At 45.3% G+C, this 27,521-nt stretch overlaps 1 protein-coding gene across 2 annotated transcripts in view; it reads right to left on the bottom strand.

Annotated features, from left to right (window-relative positions):
- The window catches only part of tmf1 (TATA element modulatory factor 1), a 75,998-nt gene extending 48,895 nt beyond the window's left edge, over nucleotides 1-27,103 (bottom strand). Inside the window, exons 1-5 of one of the 2 annotated variants that reach the window (XM_072472288.1) lie at nucleotides 26,717-27,103; nucleotides 9,669-10,987; nucleotides 7,069-7,172; nucleotides 5,643-5,769; nucleotides 5,170-5,275 (exon numbers count right to left, since the gene is read on the bottom strand). In XM_072472288.1, the coding sequence (XP_072328389.1) occupies nucleotides 5,170-5,275; nucleotides 5,643-5,769; nucleotides 7,069-7,172; nucleotides 9,669-10,987; nucleotides 26,717-26,861 (1,801 nt within the window). In that variant the 5' untranslated portion in view covers nucleotides 26,862-27,103. Of the gene's footprint in view, nucleotides 1-5,169; nucleotides 5,276-5,642; nucleotides 5,770-7,068; nucleotides 7,173-9,668; nucleotides 10,988-24,683; nucleotides 25,620-26,716 lie in introns of those variants that run through there. The other variant, XM_072472289.1, reaches the window with a different exon arrangement.
- Nucleotides 27,104-27,521: the final 418 nt, after the last annotated feature.

The raw sequence follows: 27,521 nt of genomic DNA, 5'->3' as shown, positions 1-27,521 counted from the left end.
TAATGATGCCCTCAGTGGAGGGGGAGGCAGAGGTAGTGGCGGCAATGGACGCAGAGAAGGCATTTGATAGGGTGGAGTGGGAGTATTTATGGGAAGTGTTAAGGAGGTTTGGGTTTGGGAACGGGTTTATTCGCTGGGTTAGACTACTTTATGGGGCACCAACGGCAAGCGTAGTTACATGTCGACATAGATCGGAGTATTTCCGATTATATAGGGGAACAAGACAGGGATGCCCGCTGTCTCCATTGTTGTTTGCGTTGGCAATTGAACCTCTGGCCATGGCGTTGAGAGACTCCAGGAAATGGAGAGGGGTGACTAGAGGGGGAGAAGAACACCGAGTTTCGTTATACGCGGATGACCTATTGCTATACGTGTCGGACCCAGCGGGGGGGATGATAGAGGTTATGCGAATCTTGAGGAGGTTCGGGGAATTTTCGGGGTATAGGTTAAACATGGAGAAGAGTGAATTATATGTGATACATCCAGGGGACCAGAGTAGAGAGATAGAAGGCTTACCGCTAAGGAAAGTGGAAAGAAAGTTCCGATACTTGGGGATTCAGATCGCTAGGAGCTGGGGAACCTTGCACAGACTTAATCTGACACGGCTGGTAGAACAAATGGAGGAGGACTTTAAGAGGTGGGACATGCAGCCTTTATCGCTGGCGGGCAGGGTGCAAGCAATTAAGATGATGGTCCTCCCGAGGTTCTTATTTGTATTTCAATGTCTCCCTATTTTAATCACCAGGACCTTTTTTAATAAAATAGATAGGAGCATTACGAGCTTTGTGTGGGCAGGGAAAGTTCCGAGAGTAAGGAGGGGGTTCCTTCAGCGCAGTAGGGACAGAGGAGGACTGGCACTACCGAACTTGGGAGAATATTATTGGGCCGCCAATGTGGCAATGATACGTAGATGGATGATGGAGGGTGAGGGAGCGGCATGGAAAAGGCTGGAGAGAAGGTCCTGTAAAGGGACGAGTCTAGAGGCGCTGGTGACGGCGCCGCTACCGTTCTCACCGAAAATGTACACCACGAACCCGGTGGTGGCGGCAACACTGAACATATGGGGACAGTGGAGGCGACAGAGAGGGGTGCGGGGAGCCCTGGTGGGGTCCCCTATCAGGAACAACCATAGGTTCGCCCCAGGAAGAATGGATGGAGGATTTCAGAGCTGGTACCAGTTGGGAATTAGGAAGGTGGGAGATTTATTCATAGATGGGACTTTTGCGAGCTTGGGAGCACTGGACGAAAAGTATAAGTTACCCCGGGAGAATTTCTTGAGATACATGCAGGTGAGGGCGTTTACTCGACAACAGGTGAGGGAATTTCCGCGGCTCCCGACACAGGGGATACAGGACAGGGTGCTTTCAGGGGTGTGGGTCGGAGAGGGCAAGGTGTCAGAGATTTATAAAGAGATGAGGGAAGAGGGGGAGGAGTCGGTGGGCGAACTAAAAAGAAAGTGGGAAGAAGAATTAGGGGAGGAGATAGAGGAGGGTATGTGGGCTGATGCTCTAAGCAGGGTAAATTCCTCTTCCTCATGCGCCAGGCTTAGCCTGATTCAATTTAAGGTGCTACGTAGAGCACACATAACGGGGGCAAGATTGAGCAGGTTCTTTGGAGTGGAGGACAAATGTGGGAGGTGTGGCGGGAGCCCGACAAACCACGCACATATGTTTTGGGCGTGCCCGACACTGGAAGCGTATTGGAACGGCAGGGTGGGTCCCAAGCCGTTTCTCCACTGCCTGAGCAACCGACAAGAACGGGCAAGAAACGGGGGCTGCCGTAGTGGTTCTACCTTCGAACCAGAAGGGCAGTTACAAACGGGCGTCTGGTACCTTAACAAGTCTCTGCAGACAAGCTAGTTCCGCTGAACTAGTGTCTGGCAAAAGTGAGTCTCTGTGGGCAAGTCCTCAGAGGTTTCGGGTGAAAAGACGTGGGGCCGTGAAAAAAAATTTTCCGGTCTGATAAACAACATTTAACAAACTTACAAACAACATAAAACATGCGGCAGGTTCCATCAGAAAAAGGGACACCGTAAATCACATTTGGGCTGGGGTGTAACTAGCACATGGAGGGAGTGCAGCGTGACCGAAGAAGAGAGGAAGGAGGAACGAAACAAAAATGAAGTGGCCTTGCTGAGGTAACGCTGCCATGAGAAGTGGTGGGTAAGCGCTCACAGTTTGCATGGGGCAGCTGGGACCTTGTAGCTGCTGTGGGTGGTGTTCTCTTTCACATCTGGGGGATAGTCTAGCTGGTGGGGGTTTCCTGCAATCTCGGGCGAAGTGTCCTGACTGCCCACAGTTGTAACATGACCCCTGGGGCATGTAAGGTGGAGCAGGCTCTCTGGTGCATTGTTCCCTTGGGTATGGTTCCCTGGGTGGGGGGCATTTGTGGGCTGATTCCGTTGCTGTTTCAGGGGGGGTTGACATTCTCGTGCGTAATCCTTAATTGTCCGCAATTATAACATTCCGGTGGTTTCTGGGGGGGGCTGTTCCTTCCTTCGTTTACCCATGCGGGGTTCTGGTGCGTTTTAACTGGATGCATGTCTGCCTGCTCTTCCTTGGGATTTTTAACTGCGGGTTTGTTTTGTTCAGACTGCTCCCAGGCGCGAGACAATCTTTTTAAAGCCCATTTCTCATTGTGGGCTTCCTCTGAGGGGTCATAATTCGTACAGGCTTTTTGTCCTGTTTCTGTGGCATGGGAGATAAGGGTGCGGGTCCATTTGGCCATACAATGTTGGGACAAATGGGCGCGTTCTAAATTACCGAAAACTGCTGTGAAATGAATCCACAGGCGCCCAGCAAACGCCGTGGGTGTTCTGTCTTTTCCTGCCTGCACTTATTGAGGCCATCTATGGGGTCACCCCGGTTTTCCCGATCGCATCCTGGATCGCGGTACGCATTTCTGCAAGGGTGCCTCCTCCTACATTCTGTGGGTCGGGAAGGGCTGCTGCTACTGAAGGATCTAAACTTAAAACGGTGAGCTTTACATGCTCTCGCTCATCCAGGCCATACATGGTCGCCAGATGCTTGACTGTGGCAAAGAAATGGTGGGGGTCTGAGGTGGGGAGGAACGGTGTGATCTTATCACATGCGTCCCGTAATTGGGTCACTGTTAAGGGGGTGGAGTATAGAAATTCCGCATCGTCCGATGTGGCTGTGCGGTGGGTGGTTACTGGGTTCATTGGAGCTTGAACTATCTGCTCTGTGGGGGGTTGGGGCGCTTTCCTCTTTTGTGGCTTTCCCTGCGCACATGTTCTCTGAACATATCTCTGCGCTGTTTTGTTCGATTCTTCCCAATCAGGGCCGTCTTCCTGATCTAGTTTTTCTCCAAAGGTTTCCTGAAAACCTTTCTGAATTGAAAGCAGCGATTGCAGCTCTGCAATCTGCTTCCGGCACTTTGCGTGATCTAGCATGCTTTGTCTTTGTTCTGTGGTGGCAGCATGGAGTGCTCTTAATGCTGCCTTTAGGTCACTACAGTGTCTCTGTAATGCCTCTACCTGCTTTTCTGTTTCTTCACGTACCAGGACTGCACGTTGCGGTGTCCTGATAGGCCTTTTCATATTGAGACTGGAAGCTGCTTAAGTGCGCCAGACAAGACTGGTGTGCCCTTTTGGCATCCTCCACCTCTACATCTTTTGCTGCCAATTTCCTTCTCAATTCCAAATTCTCCTTTTCTACCTCGCTTACATCGACCTTACTCATTCGATGTATGCCCTCAACTTCTTTCCGGAGCGTCCTAACGACCTCCTCTGTGCCTCGCAATTGTGCCAAGCAGGACACAATTGCCATCGGCTTGCGAGCTTTCCCTAAGCACTTTTTGTGGATCTCGCTCAGGTTCTCCCACCAAATATGTCCTATACTCCCGGGACCTGATTCCTCATTGTCACAGAAATCATTCCAAAGGGGCCATCCTTTCCCTTTGAGATATTTCCTGATCTCTTCCTCCCAAATGGGACATTGTCCCACTCTACTGCTGTTGGTCGCTGTGACCGCAAATTCCTCTGTGTTCATGAGGCGCTGCATTGCCTGCATTGCCATCTTTCCTATCCGAATGCTGCTCTTCAAATTTGGGACAGGGGTATTAATCAGAATGCTGCTCTTCAAATTTGGGTCAGGGGTACTAAGGCGGTGCTGTAAATACGGGTACAGCTTTTGCTACTTTCCGAAATACAAACTTCCGACAGTTTTGTCGCAACAAAAAAATCTATCAGTTTTACCTCATCGCCCTGTTAGTTACGCATGCATACATACACACACATCTGAATTAGGAGTATTGATCAGAACTGCTTGAACACTTATGGTTTTCTGTTTCCAATTGGATCTCTAATTCAAATTCTGGGTTCTCCCGGAGTGGTTTTCCACTGCTAGATCGGGTCCCGTAAGGATGTCGCCAAATAATGTTGCTAACTTTGCCTTAGTTGCACTGGAAGGGTATTGGAAGGGAGTGACGGGAGTGATTTCGCGGGTGGTGAAGGCCCGGGTCAAACCAGGCTGGGGGTTAGCTCTATTTGGAGTTGCGGAAGAGCCGGGAGTGCAGGAGGCGAAAGAGGCCGACGTTGTGGCCTTTGCGTCCCTAGTAGCCCGGCGCAGGATCCTACTCACGTGGAAGGAGGCGAAACCCCCCGGACTGGAGGCCTGGGTAAATGATATGGCGGGGTTCATTAAACTGGAGCAGATAAAGTTTGCCCTGAGAGGATCGGCTCAAGGGTTCACCAGGCGGTGGCAGCCATTTCTCGACTACCTAGGGGAACGTTAGAGGGAAGACAGATGACCAGCAGCAGCAACCCAGGAGGGGGGGGGGGGGGGGGGGGCTTAGTTGAGTATAGGTCAATAGAGTACAAGGTTTTGTTACTTGTATATTATTATTATTGTTAAAAAGTTAAAAAATTTCTGTTTTGTTATTGTTATCGTTTCGTTTGTTTTGTAAGCGGGAAAAATGTTGCTCAGGGAAAAAAAATTTCAATAAAATATATTTTTTTAAAAAAGAGAATATCTAACAAATACCAGTACAACATTAAAAGCAAATCCGATACTGCTACGACATAGTATACTTTATTACAGATCTCAAAAAAAATCTTTGGGCTGGTCATTTTTTTTCAGGTATTAGTTAGTGATTTTTTTTTCCTGAAGTGATTTCAATACTTTGATATTTCTATCACATTCTTCTTACCTTCTTCTAGCAGTCCTCTAATCTGCTCATCTTTCTCTCGGACTAAATCTGCTGTTTCATTAGTAGTAAATCTAGTAGACAGTTCTGCCTTCACGGTATTTAATTCCTAAAAGCTCACAAACAACACATAAGCAAAATTATAATTTTAGCAAAATATATAGATATATATTAACGCATAAATATTCACATCTTTTTCCAAATATTACACCTCATTTCCATTCCAAATGTTGGGTAGTCCAGGAAATTCAAGTGTCTGTGTAAACTGCATTAGAATTCCCTCTTCAACTGTTCCCTCACAACCCTGTTCCTGTAACCATGGATAAAATGCAGGAACAAAGGTTCGCTAATAATTGTAATTGCTCCGTATTGTTTGTAGTTTAAGTTTTATTTTTCTAACATTTCTATAGATAATTCATGTTGCATTTTCGATTTGAACATAAGACAATTCCAAGGAAGTTAACAAGTTTGCTTACCTTTTTAATATTATCCCTTTCCTTGCAAGCAAGATGGACTTTCTTTTCAGACTCTGCAATACGTTGGGTGAACTCATCTTTTATTGATGGGATGCTGTTGCTTTCTTCCTTCAGTCTAATCATCTCACTTCATTAACAAAAGCATTTATTTTTAAATATGAGGCTAAGACCTTGGGTTTGCTCAGAACCATTGCTAATTGTATTCAAAATTACAGACTGGCATTCATTATTAAACAAAATTATTAAACAAAAGGAAAACTAAATCAGTATTTTTGTGCTGAATTATAAAGCACACTCTTACCAGAAATGACAATCTTACATTCCAGACAAACTTAAATAGTGTAAACAAGAATGCACTGAATTTGTAGCTGGAAAGACTACAGACAACTTAAACCCTTCTTCAAAAAAATAAATTGAAATCAGGATCACAGAATCTGATTTTTCTCCACATTTACAGGACACATTGAAATATTAAACTGCCCTTACAGTAGGCTGGACTGTATCTGGAATTATAGTTCAGTACTATTAAAATACTATGGAGGAACAGGACCTAAAATTGGCAATGGACCTGTACAACAAAACACATCTTGCTTACTTACTCCACTTTATTATATTTTTCAGGTGACATATAGGTGAAGCTTTTATATATAAATATATATATATATATATAGTTAGCCCCGTGCGTAGAACTTTATTGAGGAATAATACTGGATGTACATTTTTTCCATATCCCAACTACTTGAAATACAAAAAACGTCCACCACCACTGGAATTAAAGACTTCGACATTTCCAAACTTCAATTATGCCTGTAAGGAACTATCAAATGCTTAATTAAAGTTCTGTTTGGCCACTGGATGCAAAAGAAATATGAAGTGATGAATTAAAGATAAAGCACAATATTTATTAGAGTTTTATTGCAGTAAATAATACAAATATTTAATTTAAAAAACTGAAACACTATAAATACATTAGATGAATACTAGATAAAACAAAGGTAGTATTTTGATATGAAAAACATGCTTTGGAATTATTCTGGAACTAATAATACCATACTGAAGAGCAAATACTAACAAGCAAAAGAAAAGGAAATGGCTTGCTGTTGGCTTCTAGAGATGAGAATTTTACACAAATTAGTGTATTAAATTAATTAACAGTTATGCTACTTTTTGCTGTATTTGATGAGCCATATGGTCTGCAAGCCACTTAGGTTATTGGCCAAACTTTTCCTGCCATTCTTGCCAGCTGGACCTTCCGGTCTTGCCGATGGTGTCACCCCCACTGTGGGCTACCCAGCAGCAGAGGGTGTGAACAATGGGAAAACCTGTTGACAGCGGCGGGACCACAAGACACGCGCGGGGGTGCGGGGTGGAAAATCCCACCCATTATCTTATAAAGCTAAAATAAGAAGATTTTAGTAAAACTTACTCTTTTAGGTTATCAATTGCCTCCTCCAATGCTGCCTTATCTTTGCTAACAGACAACAACTGTGCTTCTCTCTTTTCCAACTTGTCTGTCAACTCATCAATTATCTGAAGACCATTAAAAGATAAATATGAATAAAACTGAAGCTATGAACTCAAGGAGCAAAAGATCTGTTCAGGAAAATCTTGAAAAAAAATAAGCTGCCAAAAGCTGGTAACGAGCCAAACATGACATGAAGGTCCCAGATTCAAAACACAAACAACTGTGTTGAGTGGGAACACTACAATTAATGCCTCTTGGATTGGGAGTGGAAGATAAATTAGGGTTCCTGTTCCCATTTGTTAACCAATAATCCAGGATGCAACTGCACTTGTGTGAAGACCAGATGAAGATAGGATGGTTCTTAGCTATAATGTTTCATGTGGTCAAAAGCCCGCCAACCCTTGCAGATGAACAGCTACTGGGGCAAGGTGCTAGAGGATAATGTCCTTGAAGCTAATGGCACGATTTAATTGCCTCAAAGCGCCCGACTTGGTAACGCAACAAGGCCGTTAAATTTGCGAGCGGCCACTCACGAGACTCGGGTCGCACAAAAGCCTCGTGAGATTTAACGAGATCTCGCTGGGCGTGATCCAGATTAACATGGTTTAAGTGAGCCATTAGGCTCATTTAAATATATCTGCACCATATTCATCCGGCGCCCAGGAACTAATAGCCATGCAAGGGAGACCTCGCCAGGGCACCGTTTAGCACTGGTTTCCACAAATGTGGACCAGGCGAATCGGTACCTGGGGGTTCTCCCAGGCTATCAGAGACCACCGGGTGGTCAGACTTTGGAGGGGGCTCGTGGATCCCTAAGAGGTAAGTTGAGTGCAGTGGGCGAAGGGGTCCGGAGGCCTTGGTGGGATGGCTGAGGGGTGTCAAAATATCGGGCTGACATTTAAAAATGGCACCCCGATCCACAAGTCATCTTCCTGCACTGGTGAGCTGAGCTCGTCAGTGCAGGAAATTATGTAAAATGATGCCTTGGCGGGGCGGTCCCAGCCGAGGCCAAAAAACGGAAAAGTCCCGTTAAATAGCGGTATCATTTTCGGCACCCGAGGAAGGCCCCACTGAACACTCCCAAAACAGGACTATTTTGTCCCTTTAAATCGTGCCCTACATCCTGGTAAGGAGCTAACACCTTCAGGCGATGAGGAGAGTAAACTAGCAGAAAATATATAAATAAATCACGCTGGGTGGCATAGTGGTTAGCACTGCTGCCTCACGCCACTGAGGACCCAGGTTCGATACCGGCCCCAGGTCACTGTCCGTGTGGAGTTTTCACATTCTCCTCGTGTTTGTCTGGGTCTCACCCCTACAGCCCAAAGATGTGCAGACTAGGTGGATTGGCCACACTAAATGTTCCCTTAATTGGAAAAAAAATTGGGTACTCTAAAAATTTTAATTTAAAAAAATCACGAGAAAAGGGTGAAATAAAAATGTTGAAAATATGATTGTATTGTAAGCTCATGCTTTACAACTGCAGTTTTAAATAGGTCTGACTCCCCCAATATTCTGCAATTTACTAAGATATAATTTGTTGTTTCTGTATAAACCAGTTCACAAATCACAGTGCAGTGTTCCCTGAAATTGCTGGTCACGTGACCATAACTAACTGTTCGAGAGTTTTTTTTGTTCTGATTTATACTGCCCAGAAATCATTTCAGCCTAAATTCTACAGGGAGATGAGCTCTATTAAACATTATACTCTCTGCTATTTATCATTGAAAATAGGACATTATTTACTCTAATGCTGGCATCACCGTTTCCTTCTTCTGGCATTTTATAGTATAATGCAAGAGATAACAAATCCTATATATAGTATATATAAAAAATGGCAGACACAAATACTCAGCACATTAATTTCAGCAATGACAATCATTGTTTTTTTTCCAGTGTTAAAGTGGAGATGAGTTGTACAAAATTATGAGGGAAATAGAAAAGAGTAGATAGGAAGGAACTTTTCCCCTTGAGTGGTCAATAACCAGGATTTAAGGTACGGGGCAGGGGATTTAGAGGGGATTTGAGGAAAAACATTTTTTCCAGACGGTGGAACTCACTGCCTGAAAGGGTGGTAGAGGCAGGAACCCTCACAACACTTAAGAAGCATTTAGGCGAGTATGTGAAATGCCATAGCATACAAGGCTATGGACTAATGGTGGGAAAATGGGATTAGAATAACTAGGTTCTTGATGGTCGGCACAGACACAATGGGCCAAGGGCCTCTTTTTGTTCTGTAAACTCAATGACAGAGAAAGAAAAAAAAGGAATGAAAAAAAAATATTTTAGTAGTGCCTTGAAGAAGAAATAGGTTGAATCCTGGGGAGAAATGGACATACATTGCAATCATTTAAAAAATTGATTTTATCCCCGTGTCTGCGTGGGTCTCACAACACAACCCAAAGATGTGCTGGGTAGTTGGATTGGCCATGCTAAAATTGCCCTTTAATTGGGAAAAAAGGAATTGGGCACTTTAATTTTTTTTAAATGTAATTTTATGTGCAGGATTGGCTTCATAATATCAGTGAGGACCACTACATGAATAATGTAAACAACTTTACCTCTTGTAATTGACATTTTTCAAATTCACCACTGGGTAGACATTCAACTTTAACAGTTCCTTCCGACAGTCCATTAATTACTATACTTTCTGAATTGTGGTTCTCAATTACTGTCAGACCAAGTACAGGCAAGATCTCAGGTTGTTCACTATTCACTGGTGTTGCACTTCGTCCACTCTCTTCCATTTCACTCTCATCAAGTGCATTTTCTTTTTGACTGTCGTTTGTGCTCTCTTCAACATTCTTTACCAGCTGGTCAGCTGGCAAAGTATTACAGGCAGGCGGAGTTAGAGGCATGGCTGTCACATTACATCCCCGACCTGACATTTCATCGTCCGAATTAATTTCACTCACACTTTGGCTGTCTAATGACTGAACACTAAAAGTGTCAATTCTCTCGAAAGCATCTGAAGAGCCACTACTCTCGGTAAGTTTCTGGTACTCATCCAGGCGATGATAGTCAGCACATGCCGACGTTGATAGCAACTGAAAGGAAGTCTGCATCATCTTTGAATCTACAGCCTCCTGTCTCGAACTAGCTGAGCTCTCACTAATGACACTCTCATGGTCCAATACCTCAATGTCACTGGTGGTTGATGTTCCTGATGAAAATGTACTAATGGGTGGAGAAGGAGTATTGCTTTGTCTGTCCTCTGATTTTTGCTCTTTTGCCTCGAGAACCAAATCCTTCCCTGGGGGAGTTTGGGATTTTGAAGGGCTGTTGGGTGGACTCAATAACTGTTCTGTTTTTACTGAATTTTTAAGCACCCTTTCAGAACTAAAAGCAGGCAATGTATTCGGCTGTGTTACTTTAGAAGTCTCCGAGACGGTCACATTTTCTGTCCCAATTAATGTCACGTCATCCTTAGCCTGCAACTCCTTACTTGCAAAAGATTCTGAATATTCAGCTTCTGCAGCTTGCAACTGGCTATCATTAAGTTGATCTGCTGCGTTAAATTCTGTGAGGTCTATTTGGGGTCCCATTGTACATTTCTCTGCCACATTTTCCTTTTCTGGCACAATTAATTCAACAGATTCTGTAAGATGAACAGTTAATGTGTCTTCCACTTCTTTGGGCATCTGAGATTTGGTTGGAGGTTTAGAAACAACTGGAGTCTGTTCAATAGTTGGAGTGTCTGTAGAGTTCAAAAAGGCATTGAAGAAGGTCACTGATTCGTCTACCACAGTTCGTGTAACCGGTGTCGTAATAGCTGTGGGTGAAGATGCAGAATGAGGTTTCAGACCGTCCTCTGAAGGCGAGCTCCATTCTGTGGAAACCCATCCTTCACTAATGGAAGAGCTTCTTCCTGGCAGAGTTGCTGTAATATTTTTTTAAAGTAATACAATGTGAAGATAACGAACATTCATTCCATTTAATTGAACTTTCAAGAGAAAATGACTTATATACATTCATTAAAGTTTGAAGAATTATTAATTGCAGGTTTAGTGTCTGGGTCAATGACAGATTAATTGTCTCTTCAACAACTTACATTTATATTGCATTCTGCATGCACAAACAGTACATCAGAGCACTTCATAGAGGGGAGAAATCAACATGACCATCAAGTGTAATGTACAAGCATGTTATATAGGTTTTCTCAGGCGGCTTTTGAAAGCAGATGACCAGGTGAAGAGCTTATGGGAGAGAATGCCAGGGACAAAACAGTTAAAATATTGGCCTCCGAGCACGGTGGTGCAGTGGTTAGCACTGCTGCCTCATGACGCCGAGGTCCCAGGTTCGATCCCGGCCCTGGGTCACTGTCCGTGTGGAGTTTGCACATTCTCCCCGTGTCTGCGTGGGTTTCGCCCCCACAATAGGTGGATTGGTCACGCTAAATTGGCCCTTAATTGGAAAAAATGAATTGGTACTCTTAAGTTTATTTTTTAAAAATTAGCCTCCAAAGTTTGTGAACAGGAGAGATTTTTAGAAATCATTCCTCAAGGTGCTGAATGTGTGGAAGAGGAAATTGAGGTTTCATTAGAGAAGAGTTAGGGGTATAAAAAGATAAGCATTTGAAAGAATGCAGTCTTGGACATGGTCTGGATTTAGGGTAAAATGTTCAGTGAAGGGTTAAAAACACAAAGGTTGGGCAGCACAATGGCTCTACTAATACTACGATTACAGCAATTTCATACTCCATACGAACTTCTTAATCCATGGTTATTCTGTAATATTTTCTTTTTTTTAATTTTAATTTAATTTTTCCAATTAAGGGGCAATTTTAGCGTGCCAATCCTACCCTGTACATCTTTGCGTTGTGGGGGTGAGACCCACACAGACACGGGAAGAATGTGCAAACTCCACACGGACAGTAACCTGGGGCTGGGATCGAACCCAGGTCCTCAGCGCCGTGAGGCAGCAGTGCTAAGCACTGTGCCACCGTGCCGCCCCAGCCATGGTTATTCTAAATGTCTGCTAACTTCAATATAGCTGGAACTGATTTTTGTTCAATTGTTTTTAAAGCAATGTTTGGATATATAGTTGAAAGAATGCTATGCAATGGTTCAGGATGATTTCCACAAGACAAAACGTTATCATACTTTGTTGACATTACAAATGTCTAAGAATATTGTATGAACGGTCCTTGACTTTGCAGAAATAATCATGCCATGATCACTGAGGCGCTTAATGCCCATTAGCACCATAGGTATAAGGAGCTTTCAACAAAGCCTGCATTCCAAAAATATAAACATACAAAAATGATCAATCTGCCTGGCAAATATAACAAAATGTATTTTAAAAATTCCCTTCATTATGACACGCCTGACAAACTCAAAAGCAAACAAACCCCCGACTCAGACATCTAATAACTACTCAGCCACATTTAACACTAATTCTTAAAACAGAAGCCCCATGGGGCGGCACGGTAGCGCAGTGGTTAGCACTGCTGCCTATGGCACTGAGGACCCAGGTTCGATCCTGGTCCCGGGTCACTGTCCATGTGGAATTTGCACATTCTTCTCATGTCTGCGTGGGTTTCACCCCCACAACTCAAAGATGTACAGGTTAGGTAGATTGGCAACACTAAATTGCCCCTTAATTGGAAAAAAATAATTGTGTACTCTAAATTTTTTTAAAAACAGAAGCCCCATGTTGGGACAATTTCAACAAACACCAATCCTTCTCCAGTACTTTAAAAAAGCAACTATCGTTGCATGTAATATCTCCAAATATGCAGACGACACTAAGCTGGGTAGCAGAGTGTGCTGTGAGGAGGATGCAAAGAGGCTCAGGGTGAATTGGACAGGCTGGCTGATGCAATATAATGTGGGTAAATGTGAGGTTATCCACTTTGGTGCAAAAACAGGGAGGCAGATTATTATCCGAAAGGTGACAGTTTAGGAAAAGTGCAACGAGACCTGGGTGTCGTGGTGGAACAGTCAGTGAAGGTTGGCATGCAGGTACAGCAGGCGGTGAGGAAAGCTAATGACATGCTGGCCTTCATAGCAAGAGGATTTGAGTATAGGAGTAGGGATGCCTTGCTAGGACCCAAAAAGAAAATGCTGAAAAATCTCAGCATCTGTAGGGAGAGAAAAGAGCTAACATTTCAAGTCCAGATGACCCTTTGTCAAAGTTATATAGGGTTTGGTGAGGCCACACCTTAAATATTGTGTGCACCTGGGGCTGATTTAGCACCGTGGGCTAAATAGCTGGCTTGTAATGCAGAACAATGCCAACAGCGCGGGTTCAATTTCCGTACCGGCCTCCCCGAACAAGTGCCGGAATGTGGCGACTAGGGGCTTTTCACAGTAACTTCATTGAAGCCTACTCGTGACAATAAGCGATTATTATTATTAGTTTTGGTCTCCTAGTTTGAGGAAGGACATTCTTGCTATTGAGGGTGTCCAGCGACGGTTGACCAGACTAATTCCTGGGATGGCACGACTGACATATGAAGAAAGACTAGATCGACTGGCCTTGTATTCACTGGAGTTTAGAAGAATGAAAGGTGATCTCATGGAAACATATAAAATCCTGATGGGACGGCTAGATGCGGGAAGAATGTTCCCGATGCTGGGGACGTCCAGACCTGCAGCCTAAGAATACGGGGCAAGTCATTCAGGACTGGGATGAGGAAGAACTTTTTCTCTCAGAGTTGTGAACTTGTGGAATTCTCTACCACAGAAAGCTGTTGGGGCCAGTTTGTTGGATATCATAGAATCATACAGTGCAGAAGGAGGCCATTCGGCTCATCGAGTCTGCACCGGCTCTTGGAAAGAGCAACCTACCCAAGGTCCACACCTCCACCCTATCCCCATAACCCCACCCAACTCTAAGGGCAATTTTAGACACAAAGGGCAATTTAGCATGGCCAATCCACCTAACCTGCACATCTTTGGACTGTGGGAGGAAACCGGAGCACCCGGAGGAAACCCACGCACACACGGGGAGAACGTGCAGACTCCGCACAGACAGTGACCCAAGCCGGGAATCGAACCTGGGACCCTGGAGCTGTGAAGCAATTGTGCTAACCACCATGCTACTGTATATTCAAGAGGGAGCTGGATATTGAATTTGCATGATCAGCCATGATCATATTGAATGGTAGTGCAGGCTCGATGGGCCGAATGGCCTACTCCTGCACCTATTTTCTATATTTCTATTCTTAAGAGTCTTGACAGCAACAAGGTAACTTTAGTCTAAACTACCTGGCTATTCCACCAGGGGTCACCGAATAATGATCAGGAAGAACACGGGTGGAACTGTGATTAGCACTGATGCCTTACAGCGCCAAGGACCTGGGTTCAATTCTGGCCTCGGGTCACTGTCTGTGTGGAGTTTGTACTTTTCCCAGTGTCTGCATGGGTTTCCTCTGGGTGCTCCTGTTTCCTCCCACAGTCCAAAGATGTGCGAGTTAGGTGGATTAGCCATGATAAATGGCCCCTTAAGTGTCCAGGGATGTGCAGGTTAGGTTCTTGGGTTAAAGGGATAAGGTGGAATGGACATGGATAGAGTGTTCTTTCGAAGGGTTGGTGCAGACCTAATGGGCTGAATTGCCTCCTTCTGCACTGTAGGAATTCTAATGAACCCTAGTTGATCTTCCTCTCTTCTGTAACATTGCACTGCACTTGGGGTTACTGTCATTATAACTGAGATCAGGAGCAGGATCCTCCGGCCTCCCAGCCACGTGTTTCTTGATGGCAGGAGGCGGCACGCTGTTTGCTGGCAGCGGCATTCTCTGCTCCCACCGCTGTCAATGGGAATTCTCAGTGAAGCTACCCCTCACCACTGGGAAACCAGTAGGTGGGGGTGCGCTGCCGGCAGGAGCAGCGAATCCCACTGCCTGTGAACTGTCAGAGAATTCCAGCCCAGATGTCAGGAATCAATCAATAGGTCGATATACTTTCCTGAACTGCATGGCTCAACCATCGACAAATAAACATGCTGAGAAACTAGGCAGAAGGTAGAACAGAATACTAATAACTTTAAACAACATGATTGATGGGAACATGGGTAATATACTGATTAAACTGATGGAGCCATGAGCATAAATTACTTCTGACAGCTGCTGGTAAGTTAACAGGCCTGGCTAGTGCGTTATTATAAATTATCCTTGACTTATAACAGCTTCTCAGGATCATATTTAAATTTTGATTATAGCTGCTATCAAGCAGAATTCAAGAAATACCAAATTGCATTTTTCCTTCAAGACTCTGCTTTCTAGTTTAGAAACTGTTATCTGAACTCACAATTGGGGCTCTGTGAATCAGCAGGAGTTTACTTTCGGCATTTAAAGTTTTTTTCTCACTGGACCCACTTATTTTGGCAGCCTTTAATGACACACGAGGAGCGCCATTCAACAATTTACAGGAATTTACACTGCCTACTGAATGTCATTCACTTCTGATGGATGATACCAGAATCTTGTTTATATTTTTCAAGATACGGGTAATAAAAACCATACAGGTGGGGACATCTACCGGGAACTTCAGGAGGCGGAGGAAGCCCCAGTGGAGGAGCTTAAGGGCAAATGGGAGGAGGAGCTAGGTGGGGAGCTGGATGCGGGCCTGTGGGCAGACGCCCTAAACAGGGTCAATTCCTCTTCATCATGTGCCAGGCTTAGCTTAATCCAGTTTAAGGTGGTCCACCAGGCACACATGACGGCAACCAGGATGAGCAAGGTCTTTGGGATTGAGGATAAATGTGCGAGGTGTGCAGGAAGCTCTGCAGGTCATGTCCATATGTTCTGGGCATGCCCGGCTCTTAAGGGATTCTGGCAGGGATTTGCGAAGGCAATGTCCAAGATCTCGGACACGCGGGTGGTGCCGAGTCCAGAGATAGCGATCTTTGGTGTGTCAGATGATCCGGGAGTTCAGGAAGTGAAAGAGGCCGACGTATTGGCCTTTGCCTCCCTGGTAGGAACTCGAAGCCCCCCCGAGTGTGGAGACCTGGATTGGTGACATGGCTGGGTTTCTCAGACTCGAGAAAATAAAGTTTGCCTTGAGAGGGTCCATGACGGGGTTCTCTCGGAGGCAGCAGCCGTTCCTCGACTTTCTAGGAAAGCATATGCAAAAAATTATGCTTTGATAAAAAATTTGAATAAAAATAATTTAAATAAATAAAAACTATAGAGTCTTTTGGTTTTCAACTGAGTTTGCCCCACGGTTTACTTACATTTCAATAATTGATGGATGTCAATGGCATTGGCCAGTGAAAGTCAGTATAATGAGAATTCCCGACAGTACATCAGTGCATTTGGGGATCCCATCTAGTTGAATAAGTGAATAGTTGCAGCTGTGTGTGAGGTCATAAAATGGTAATGCCTAAATAAATAAGGACCATTTGATTTGCCCGTATGGCATCCTGGGCCTTTTGTCAATAGGCAAAGAGTACAAAGGCAAGGGAGTTATAATAAACCTGCAAAAAAAATAACAGTTTGGCCTCAACTGGAGTATTGTGTCCTGTTCTGGGCACCACACTTTAAGAAGGATATGAAGGTGTTATAAAGGGTGCAGTAAAGATTTGTGAGTGGTTCAGTGCGGTGGAGGCAGGATCAACTGAAGTTTTCAAATTGCATCATTATCTGAAAAGCAAAAAGTTGCAGGGCTAAAAGGAAATAGCGGGGGAATGGGACTAGGTGAATTGCTCCTTCAGAAGGACAGAACAGACATTGCTTTTTGGCCTTTTGGCTAAGATGAGCGTGAGGTCAGGTGTCATGCCTGGATCGGGTATGTCTCGCTTATGGGGGCCATGAATTCAATTAAATTTGAATTGGTTTTTGGAGCAGGCAAGGAGCTGGATTAGGGGTTTGACCCTGTCCACACTCTGGGTTCTGGCTTTGCAACTCTGATAAAGTAATTTTAAAAAAGGATAGAACAGACACAACATGCCAAATAGTCTCCTTCTTTGATGTAACCATTCCATCATGCGGCATTCACAATAAATTCAATATAATTTCAATTATTGAAAATATGCAGATTATGTTTGACAAATATGGTCGTACACCAGTCCACTCAGATTGACCGAACTGTTTGAGTGGTGTTCAAGTGCCAAAGGTATATAAATACTGTCAACATTCAAAAGGGTGGTTTCGGCTTTATTAATTGGGAGTTGTGTGTGGGGTTGATGGAAAGTTAGGGCTCCTTAGATTATTTTTCCAATGTTACTCCCTAACCTCTGTCACAGCAACTATAAGGTAACTAGGAAATGTATGTAGTTGTAAACTGTTACAACACTCCCCATTCTGCTGTGGGAATGTATGAGGAAATGATGTCCAGAATTCTCTGGCCATTGGGATTTCCTATTCCCGTCGACAGCGCATCCCCCCCACCCCCTTAGTTTCCCGCCAGTGTGGGCTGGCTTCAATGGGAAATCCCACTGACAAGCGGCAGGAGTATAGAATCCCGGTGCTAGCGAACGGTGCACCGCCGAGAAACACACAGCTGGGGGACCGGAGAATCCAGCCCGGTATCTTTGGTTTGCCCGAAACCTTTTGGTCTTCCAGTGCAAAGAGTTGTCCCCAACCAAGTGTTGCAGACTGGCACATTCCAAAGCCCAGGGCTACATGTAATTGTATTGAACCACAGATCACAATTGTATTGAATCATCTCAGAGTGTAGCCTGATCTTTGTAAACAAAAATACCATTTGCAATAACCATTTTGAATTATATGTAATTTTTTTTACTGTATTGATGTATTTCTGATTGCAACACGAGTTATAGGAAAGTTGTGCAAACATACATTTTATTTGCAAAGTATCTGAAAGAACATTACAAACATTTCAAAGTGGCTATCACGCAAAGTATAATAATATTCAGGTTCTCATGGGCAGCATGGTGGCGCAGTGGGTTAGCCCTGTTGCCTCACGGCGCTGAGGTCCCAGGTTCGATCCCGGTTCTGGGTCACTGTCCGTGTGGAGCTTGCATGTTCTCCCCTTGTTTGCGTGGGTTTCGCCCCCACAACCCAAAGATGTGCAGGCTAGGTGGATTGGCCACGCTAAATTGCCCCTTAATTGGAAAAAATGAATTGGGTACTCTAAATTTATTATTTTTTTAAAAATAATAATATTCAGGTTCTCTACATACATCATGTTGCACTCTGAGGTGCTTCAATACAGTCAAAGAAACATCACAGACATTTCAAAATGGTCATTACAAATGGTGCAATGATATTTTAAGTTGTCTACATAGATTAGGTTGCAATGAGGTTCTTCCATACAATTGTGGTACATGTAATATTCACTGTAAGCATTCAATGTGTGTCATACAGCCGGAGGGGGTTCTACACAATTCTCCTCCCCTCCGTGCGCTATGGGTGAAAGATCTTAGACAGCAACGTTCCCCATTGCACCTCTAAGGCGGCCGCCCAAGCTTTGGTGCATCCTTCAGCATGGAGTGTAACTTGATCCATGTAAATGTCAACGCACTTTTTGTAATGACCATTTTGAAATGTCTGCAATGTTCTTTTGATTGTGTTGGAGCACCTCAAGAGTGCAAGATGATCGGTGTAGAATGCTTGAATATTATTGCACTGTGATAGCTACTTTGAAATGTTTCTAATGTTCCTTCAGACATTTTACGAATAAAGTGTATCTCTCCAAAACAAAATCCTGCCATCTATTCAGCAGATGAATTGAGAATAGGATATGATCAGGTTAGGTCATCAGGGTGGGTCCCACATCCCAATAAACTGAAAGCAAAATGCTGCAGCTGCTGGAAATGAGAAATAAAACCCAGGAAACTGTGCCGCGGCAATACGATGGTCTGGAGCACTTCTAGCTTTTCAAGATTGAACAACAGTGCAAAAGGTGCGACTGTTGGATGAATTGTTTTGAGGGGTGAGAGGGGGGGGGAAAGAGTGATGTTAACCATTTGGAAATATTTTGTGCTATTCTTCATGACTGTAAGATCAGTGAAATGGAACAATTGAACTTTGAAATTGGTGAAAAGTGGACGGCTGAAACTAATGGCACTGCAGCACATATGGGCAGATTATTCAGTATAAACAGTGCATCCCCCAATCAAACTTACATTACTCTAATCGCACATGATCTGTGAAATGTACTATACCATTAATTCTGACCTAAAGCAACTTTTTATAAACTTTCCCTCAAACTAGAATGGACATGCTGAAAAGTTAATTTTGATCTTGAACTTTTTCGAAGTTCAGCATACATGAAACTCCAGGCATGTGTGTATAACCAATTTTTATTTTTTTAATCCCATAATAATTTACCTATCCATCCATTTTACAGGCTGTTGATTTTGTTTATAGATAATTCCGGGGCAGATGCCCGAATTGCATTGATTTAAAAGTACTGTGTTTTCTCAACTGGAATAGCATGCACAGCAAGTACAAGAGTAAGATATTGTGATTGCTTTGAAATTTGAAATAACAGAATTTGCTAGAAATACTCAGCAGGTCAGGCACAAAATTACCGTTTCCATTCACCTGTCATTAGATCAGATCAACTCTGTTTCTCTTCACAGATACTGCCTGACCCGCTGTGTATTTCCAGCATTTTCAGTTTTGATTTCACGCAGGATTGTTTCCTAGGCAATTCCTTTTAGTTCATTCCACTCAATTTTATGGATGAAACCTGATGAATAAGTGTCAGATTTAGATACGAATTATCCACAGTAGAATCCTTGACACACAAGAGTCAAAAGGCGACACTGCACCACCTAGTTCTGATTCTACTGCCTCGCTTCCATTAATGAATTCTCAGTTTATAGTAATAATGTTTATAGTAATAATGGCTCATTAAAATCAGCCGTTATTTCAATATTAACTCTGCCTCCTTATTAGTTAATTTCCCATAGCGTTACTTACAGTTCACAACTTTCTATTTTGTCCTTTTCCCAAGATATTACTTCACGCTCCTAAATCTCTCATTTTTTTCTCTAAATGCATAACCATAGTTTCTCTCGTCTTTCGTAAACAGCCGGGAACATCTGAAATGCTCAGTATTTAATTCATTCCATCTTGTCAGTTAAGTTTGCGTATTTCTATGGACCTACTGGCCCCGCTTTTGACGAGAACCTTTAATGAGGCCAGGGAAAGGGGGCAGTTGCCCCCGACTATGTCGGAGGCGACGATATTGTTACTCTTAAAGAAGGAAAAAGACCCGCTGCAGTGCGGGTCTTACAGGCCTATTTCCCTCCTGAACGTGGATGCTAAGCTCCTGGCCAAGGTGATGGCGACAAGGATAGAAGATTGTGTCCCAGGGGTGGTCCACAAGGATCAAACTGGGTTCGTTAAGGGGAGACAGCTGAACACGAATATACGGAGGCTGCTAGGGGTAATGATGATGCCCCCGCCGGAAGGGGAGGCGGAGATAGTGGTGGCGATGGAAGCTGAGAAAGCATTTGACAGAGTGGAGTGGGACTACTTATGGGAAGTGTTGAGGAGATTTGGTTTTGGAGAGGGGTTTATTGGATGGGTACAGCTGCTTTATAGGGCCCCGGTGGCAAGTGTGATCACGAACAGGCAGAGGTCCGACTACTTCCGTCTTTATAGAGGGACAAGACAGGGGTGTCCCCTGTCCCCGTTACTGTTTGCATTGGCAATTGAGCTGCTGGCCATAACACTGAGGGGTCTAGGAAGTGGAGGGGAGTACTCAGGGGAGAAGAAGAACACCGGGTATCATTATATGCAGATGATCTATTGCTGTATGTTGCGGACCCAGTGGAGGGGATGCCTGAGATAATGCGGACACTCAGGGAGTTTGGGGAATTTTCGGGGTACAAATTGAATATGGGGAAGAGTGAGTTGTTTGTGGTGCATCCGGGGGAGCAGAGCAGGGGAATAGATGATTTACCGCTGAGGAGGGTAATAAGAGATTTCCGGTACTTAGGGATCCAGATAGCCAGGAGCTGGGGAACCCTACATAGGCTTAATTTAACACGATTGGTGAAACAGATGGAGAAGGATTTTAAGAGATGGGACATGGTGTCCCTGTCACTGGTGGGTAGGGTGCAGGCGATCAAAATGGTACTCCTCCCAAGATTTCTTTTTGTGTTGCAATGCCTCCCGGTGATGGTTACGAGGGCTTTTTTTTTTTAAAAATTGAGAAGAGTGTTATGAGCTTTGTGTGGGCTGGGAAGACCCCGAGAGTGAGGAGGGGGTTTTTGCAGCGTAGCAGGGATAGGGGGGGACTGGCACTGCCGAGCTTAAGTGATTATTATTGGGCCGCCAATATCTCAATGGTGTGTAAGTGGATGGGAGAAGGGGAGGGAGCGGCGTGGAAGAGACTGGAAATGGCGTCCTGTAAAGGAACCAGCCTACAAGCATTGGCGATGGCGCCGTTGCCGTTCTCCCCGAAGAAATACACCACAAGTCCAGTGGTGGTGGCAACGCTGAAAATTTGGGGGCAGTGGAGACGGCATAAGGGAATGGCGGGTGCCTCGGTGCGGTCCCCAATAAGGAATAATCATAGGTTTGTCCCGGGGAGAATAGATGGGGGATTTAGAACATGGCAGAGAGCAGGGATTGTGCAACTGAGGGATCTGTTCCCAGACGGGACGTTTGCGAGTCTGGGAGCGCTGACAGAAAAATACGGGTTGCCCCAGGGGAATGCATTTCGGTATATGCAATTGAGGGCTTTTGCGAGGCAACAGGTGAGGGAATTTCCGCAGCTCCCGACGCAGGAGATTCAGTTTAGAGTGATTTCGGGGACATGGGTGGGGGATGGTAGGGTGTCAGATATATACAGGGAAATGAGAGACGAGGGGGAGATCATGGTGGATGAGCTGAAGGGAAAATGGGAAGAAGAGCTAGGGGAAGAGATCGAAGAGGGCTGTGGACAGATGCCCTACGCAGGGTAAACTCTTCGTCCTCGTGTGCCAGGCTTAGCCTGATACAATTCAAGGTCTTGCACAGGGCGCACATGACCGGAGCAAGGCTCAGTAAATTCTTCGGGGTAGAGGATAGATGCGGGAGATGCGCGAGAAGCCCAGCGAACCACACCCACATGTTTTGGACATGCTCAGCACTGCATGGGTTCTGGGTGGGGGTGGCAAATGTGCTTTCGAAGGTGGTGGGGGTCCGGGTCGAGCCAAGCTGGGGGTTGGCTATATTCGGGGTTGCGGAAGAGCCGGGAGTGCAGGAGGCGAGAGAGGCTGATGTTTTGGCCTTTGCGTCCCTAGTAGCCCGGCGAAGGATATTGTTAATGTGGAAGGAAGCTAAACCCCCGGGCGTGGATGCCTGGATAAACGACATGGCAGGGTTTATAAAACTGGAACGGATAAAGTTCGCACTAAGGGGTTCGGCTCAAGGGTCCACCAGGCGGTGGCAACCGTTCATTGACTATCTCGCAGAACGATAAAGAAACTGGGACAGTAGCAGCAGCAACCCGGGGGGGGGGGGCTCGGGTGGGTCCTCAGGGGTGTTTTTGTATGGATATTTTTACTTGGATATGTATATTTCAATGGCAGTTGCCATTTGGTTTATATATTATTTATTTATTTGTTAAAAAACGGTCACTATTATTTATATTGTTTTATTGTTGTAAAAACGGAAACATTTTTGTACTGTCTTGTTTGGCCGAAAAAAATTTGAATGAAATGTATATTTTTTTTTAAAGTTTGCGTATTTCTGATGCTGCATTTGCCTCTAATTCAAACATTTTGTCAGAAATATTCCTGGCATTTTAAATTAGAGCAGCAAAGAACCAATAAAACAAGCATAGCTGCACCTACATAGGAACTCTTTGTTTGAGTCCCATTCTAATTGTGCTTGATTGAACGTTTTTCTTTAAATGTTTTAAAAGTACATAAAATATAGGGCAGCATGGTGGCGCAGTGGGTTAGCCCTGCTGCCACATGGCGCCGGGGTCCCAGGTTCGATCCCGGCTCTAGGTCACTGTCCGTGTGGAGTTTGCACATTCCCCCCGTGTCTGCGTGGGTTTCGCCCCCACAACCCAAAGATGTGCAGGGTAGGTGGATTGGCCATGCTAAATTGCCCCTTAAATTGGAAAAAATGAATTGGATACTCTAAATTTTAAAAAAAATACATAAAATATTAAATTATAACGTCATCATACACAGTCCCACCGAGGGCAGGTCATGGAGGAAGAGGTTGTACACTTATCAGATTGTGTTCTCAAAACAGAAAAAAAATCACTCTGAGCGCTTGGAGCAGTGAAGTTGCACTTTGTGAAAAGTTAATGCTCAGCTTTACACTGGTCACATTTTTTTAATGTTTTAAAAGCACATCTGCAATTGTCAACTGTATTTTCAAATGCACTTCACAAGAGGCAAATTAATGCCCTGTTGGACAGACGTCTGGCCGCGTTCGACGGTAACTGCCCCGACACGTACAGACAACTACTGGAGGAAATAAGGTCACCACGGGACGAAACAAGACAAAAATGGGGCGGGGTGGGGGGGATAGAGGACTAGACATTGGAGGACGACTCTGGATTGAGGCACTGCACAGGGCAAACTTCACTTCCTCATACGCAGGACTGAACCTAGTGCAGTTCACGTTAGTGCACAGGGCGCACTTGATTAGAATACGCATGAGCGGGTTCTTCCCAGAGGAGAACAAATGTCAACGGTGCCAGGGAGGCCAAGCCAACCACACCCACATGTTCTGATCATGTGCCAGACTTGTCGGGTATGGACCACCTTTTTCGAGGCCATGCCCAAGGTTGTGGGAGTGAGGGTAGAGCCTAACCCGAAAGTGGCGGTCTTCGGGGTATCAGAACAGCCAGAGCTCTTTATAGGAGAGGGGCAGACCCCTAGTCTTTACCTCCCTGAGCGCCCACCGAAGAATCCTGCTCGACTGGAGATCAACAGCACCACGTAAAGCCGGGGACTGGCTGTCTGGCCGAGCCAAGTTCCTCAAATTGAAAAAAACAAAATTCAGCATCAGAGGATGAGAAGTGGGCTTCCAAAATACCTGGAAGCAATTCACCAACCTATTTGAGGACCTGTTCGTAGCCAACAACCAATAGAGGAAGTGGGGGGGGGGGGGGGGGGGGGGGGGGGTACTAAAATAGACAAAGAAGGAAAAGTAGAAGGAGGGTGAAGAGGAGGAAGCAGGGGAGTGAGCAAGGTGGGTGGGGGGAGGGGGAGAAGAGGAAGAATCAGAGAAAGAGGAGGGGAAGAAACAACTCAGGACACAGGAGAGGCAGGGCTAGTGGACCAAATGGGCATTGGAGAGAGAGGAGAAAGCCCAGGGTGGATGTCCAAAACAACAGCTAGGAGGGCACACCTGGGTGACCGCAAACAAGCCCCAGGCATATTTTAACACTAGGGAGCCACACAAAAATAGAGGAACAGGGTGAACGGGCGCCCAACCACCGGGGACCCAAAACAAACAGGCCCCTCCAAACCTGCACACATTTCCCAATTCCCATCTTACTCTGAATGGTACATGCTCAATTGAAACCTTTCTTTTTTATTTTGTGCCTCATGTGCGTGTAAATACTGGTGTAACAATGTTGTTACCAGTCAAGGGTAAATAACCAATAAAAATACTGTTTAAAAGAAAGGGAAATGAATGAAACATCAAGGGAAAATGTCAATTCTGTACATTCTGTTAAAGAAATAGAGCACACAATTCTTACCGAGTGTGGGATCCTGATGATCGCACCAACCGCAGGTCTAAAACTGAAACTGTTCATCTCTGTGAATTTCATATCAATGTGAAGGAGCTCTTAAACGTTAGGTTCAAATTGCACCCACTGACCCTAATAAATACTGTCAAATGGGTTTTTCTTACTTTCAAATAATCGCAGGAGGTTAAAAATGAATCTATTTGCATTTGAAAGGGCCAAGTTACCCAATTCCTGAGGACACAGTCTGGCAAAGCTCCACAACTGGACAGTACTCTACAAGTATACATTCTGTCAAAACACTGCCTGCAATTCTTCTTCTTCATCAAGGTTTTAACTGTACAGCTGTGCTTGAGGCAATGCAAAATGTAAATAACTTTTATACAACAGATGCTTCACCAAAAATAATTTTTCCAACTTTACATACATGATTTTACAAGTCATATGTATTATTATACATATAGGGTTTAGCTCGGGTGCGGAAAAGATTTACAAGAATGGTTCCAAGGCTGAAAGATTTCAGTTACATGGATAGACTGCTTGTACTCCTTAAAAAGAAGGTAGAGGTGAGATTTGATAGTGTTTGAAATCAAGAGGTGTGTAAAAGGAGTAGATAGCAAGAAACTACCCACTGGCCGGGGGTGGGGAGAAACAGAAGACGAGGATATACGATTTTTGCCAAAAGAACCATAAAGTCATAATTGCTCAGGAGGAGGCCATTTGGCCCATCAAGTCCATGTTGGCTCTTTATAGGACAATGCAATCAGTCCCATTTGTCTGCTCCATCGCCATAACCCTGCAAGTTTATTTCTGTCATGTATCCATTCAATTTTCTTTTTTCATCAGTCATTGTTTTTGCTTCCACAACCCTCATAGGCAGCCAGGACAAAGTCACAGCAAGGACTCTTGCTGTGTAAAAAGTTCTGCCTCACACCTTTCCCCTTGCATCTCTTGGTCAAAACCTTAAAACCAACAGCAATATGAGGGAAAAAGCTTTTTGTGCAGTTTGTGGTTTGGGGGTCTGGAATTTATCATAGAATTTACAGTGCCGAAGGAGGCCATTCAGCCCATCGAGTCTGCACTGGCTCTTGGAAAGAGCACCCTACCCAAGGTCAACACCGCCACCCTATCCCCATAACCCAGTAACCCCACCCAACACTAAGGGCAATTTTGGACACTAAGGGCAATTTATCATGGCCAATCCACCTAACCTGCGCATCGTTGGAATGTGGGAGGAAACTGGAACACCCGGAGGAAACCCACGCACACACAGGGAGGATGTGCAGACTCCGCACAGACAGTGACCCAAGCCGGAATTGAACCTGTGACCCTGGAGCTGTGAAGCAATTGTGCTATCCACAATGCTACTGTGCTGCCCTAAATACACTACCTGAAAGTGTAATGGTGGCTTTTAGGTTTTTTTTAGGGAATTGGACAATCACCTGAAGAGAAGACATTTGCAGGGCTTTCGAGAGAACCACTCTACAATTTAATCATGCTGCGATCCATTTACAGGCATATTAACAGCCTGCTGATGATGCATTTAAATGAACAGTGAAAAGCAATCGCTGGAACGGGTTAAACTATTTACATAATGCCTGATGATTAAAAATAATTCACAGAAAATGACGTCACAACTACAATGTCAAAGTAAGTACAACTCCCTCTAATTATTGACATGGGGAAAACAGGAAGATGACAAAATCATTAACAGGGCAGATAAAAAGAAAAATAATATAACTGACTACTTAGACTGCACGTGAGTGACCATTAACTGAGACTGAGCTCAATGTTAGGACAACTCTGTCTGTCACACTTGCTGCCACACTCTTCCCCCTCACTACCTCACCCCTTCCCTCACTCCTTCCTCTCTCTCTCTCCCTCCCTTCCTCGCTCTCTCCCTCCCTTCCTCGCTCTCTCCTTCCCTCCTCCCTCACTCACTCCCTCCCTCCCTCAGCTAGGAAGTCTCACAACACCAGGTTAAATTCGAACAGGTTTATTTGAAATCACAAGCTTTCGGAGCGCCGCTGCTTGGGAGACTGTACCTTCCTCATATCCCGGCGTTATACTGTCAGCCCAGGCGACCCCCTCATCTTCCTGGATGTCTAAGACTCTGTCGATGGATTTCTGAGCCTGAGACAGCGCCTGTTTAGCGAAGCTCGATAGATGTGAGGCATTGAACCAGCTCATCCTGGGGACAGCCTCCAGCCGCCGAGGCCTCGTCAAAATACAGGGCCGGGGCCTCAGCTGATTGTCTCTCTGTATCCTACAGCCTTCGCCGCTCAATCAGTGCCTGGCCCGAGCTCCCTAGCTCACTATCGCGATCTTTAGGAGAAACGGGCCTGGGATGTGGCGGATCCGACGTTCCCCGATCGCTCCTCACTCCAGCACCTCCACGTAGCAGTAGAATTCGCAACCCCACATCCCGGCCTGCCCCGCGCCCGCCGTGCCCCGCACCCCCGGCATGCACCGCGCCCATCCTGCCCCGCATTCCCAGACCGCACCGCACCCTGCCCCGGACACTCGGCCTGCCCCGCATTCCCAGACTGCCCCGCACCCACCCTGCCCCGCACTCCCAGACTGCACCGCGCCCATCCTGCCCGCACTCACGCCCTGCCCCGCACGCCCAGCCGGCACCGCGCCCGCTCTGCCACGCACTCCCGCCCTGCAACGCGCCGGACTTGCCCCTCTGTCCCGGCATGCCCCATGCTCACCCTGCTACTCTGCTCCACATTCCCAGCGTGCCCCGCGCTCACCCTGCAACACGCCCTCACTCCGCCATGCACCGCGCTCCCCCTGTCTACACCCCCAGCCTGCACCGCGCTCACAGTACTCCGAATACTGGCCATG

This window comes from Scyliorhinus torazame, chromosome 13 (assembly GCF_047496885.1).
Source record: "Scyliorhinus torazame isolate Kashiwa2021f chromosome 13, sScyTor2.1, whole genome shotgun sequence".
Taxonomy (NCBI): Eukaryota; Metazoa; Chordata; class Chondrichthyes; order Carcharhiniformes; family Scyliorhinidae; genus Scyliorhinus; species Scyliorhinus torazame.
Note: the sequence above shows the minus strand (reverse complement) of the source record. Positions and strands in the feature narration are given on the sequence as shown.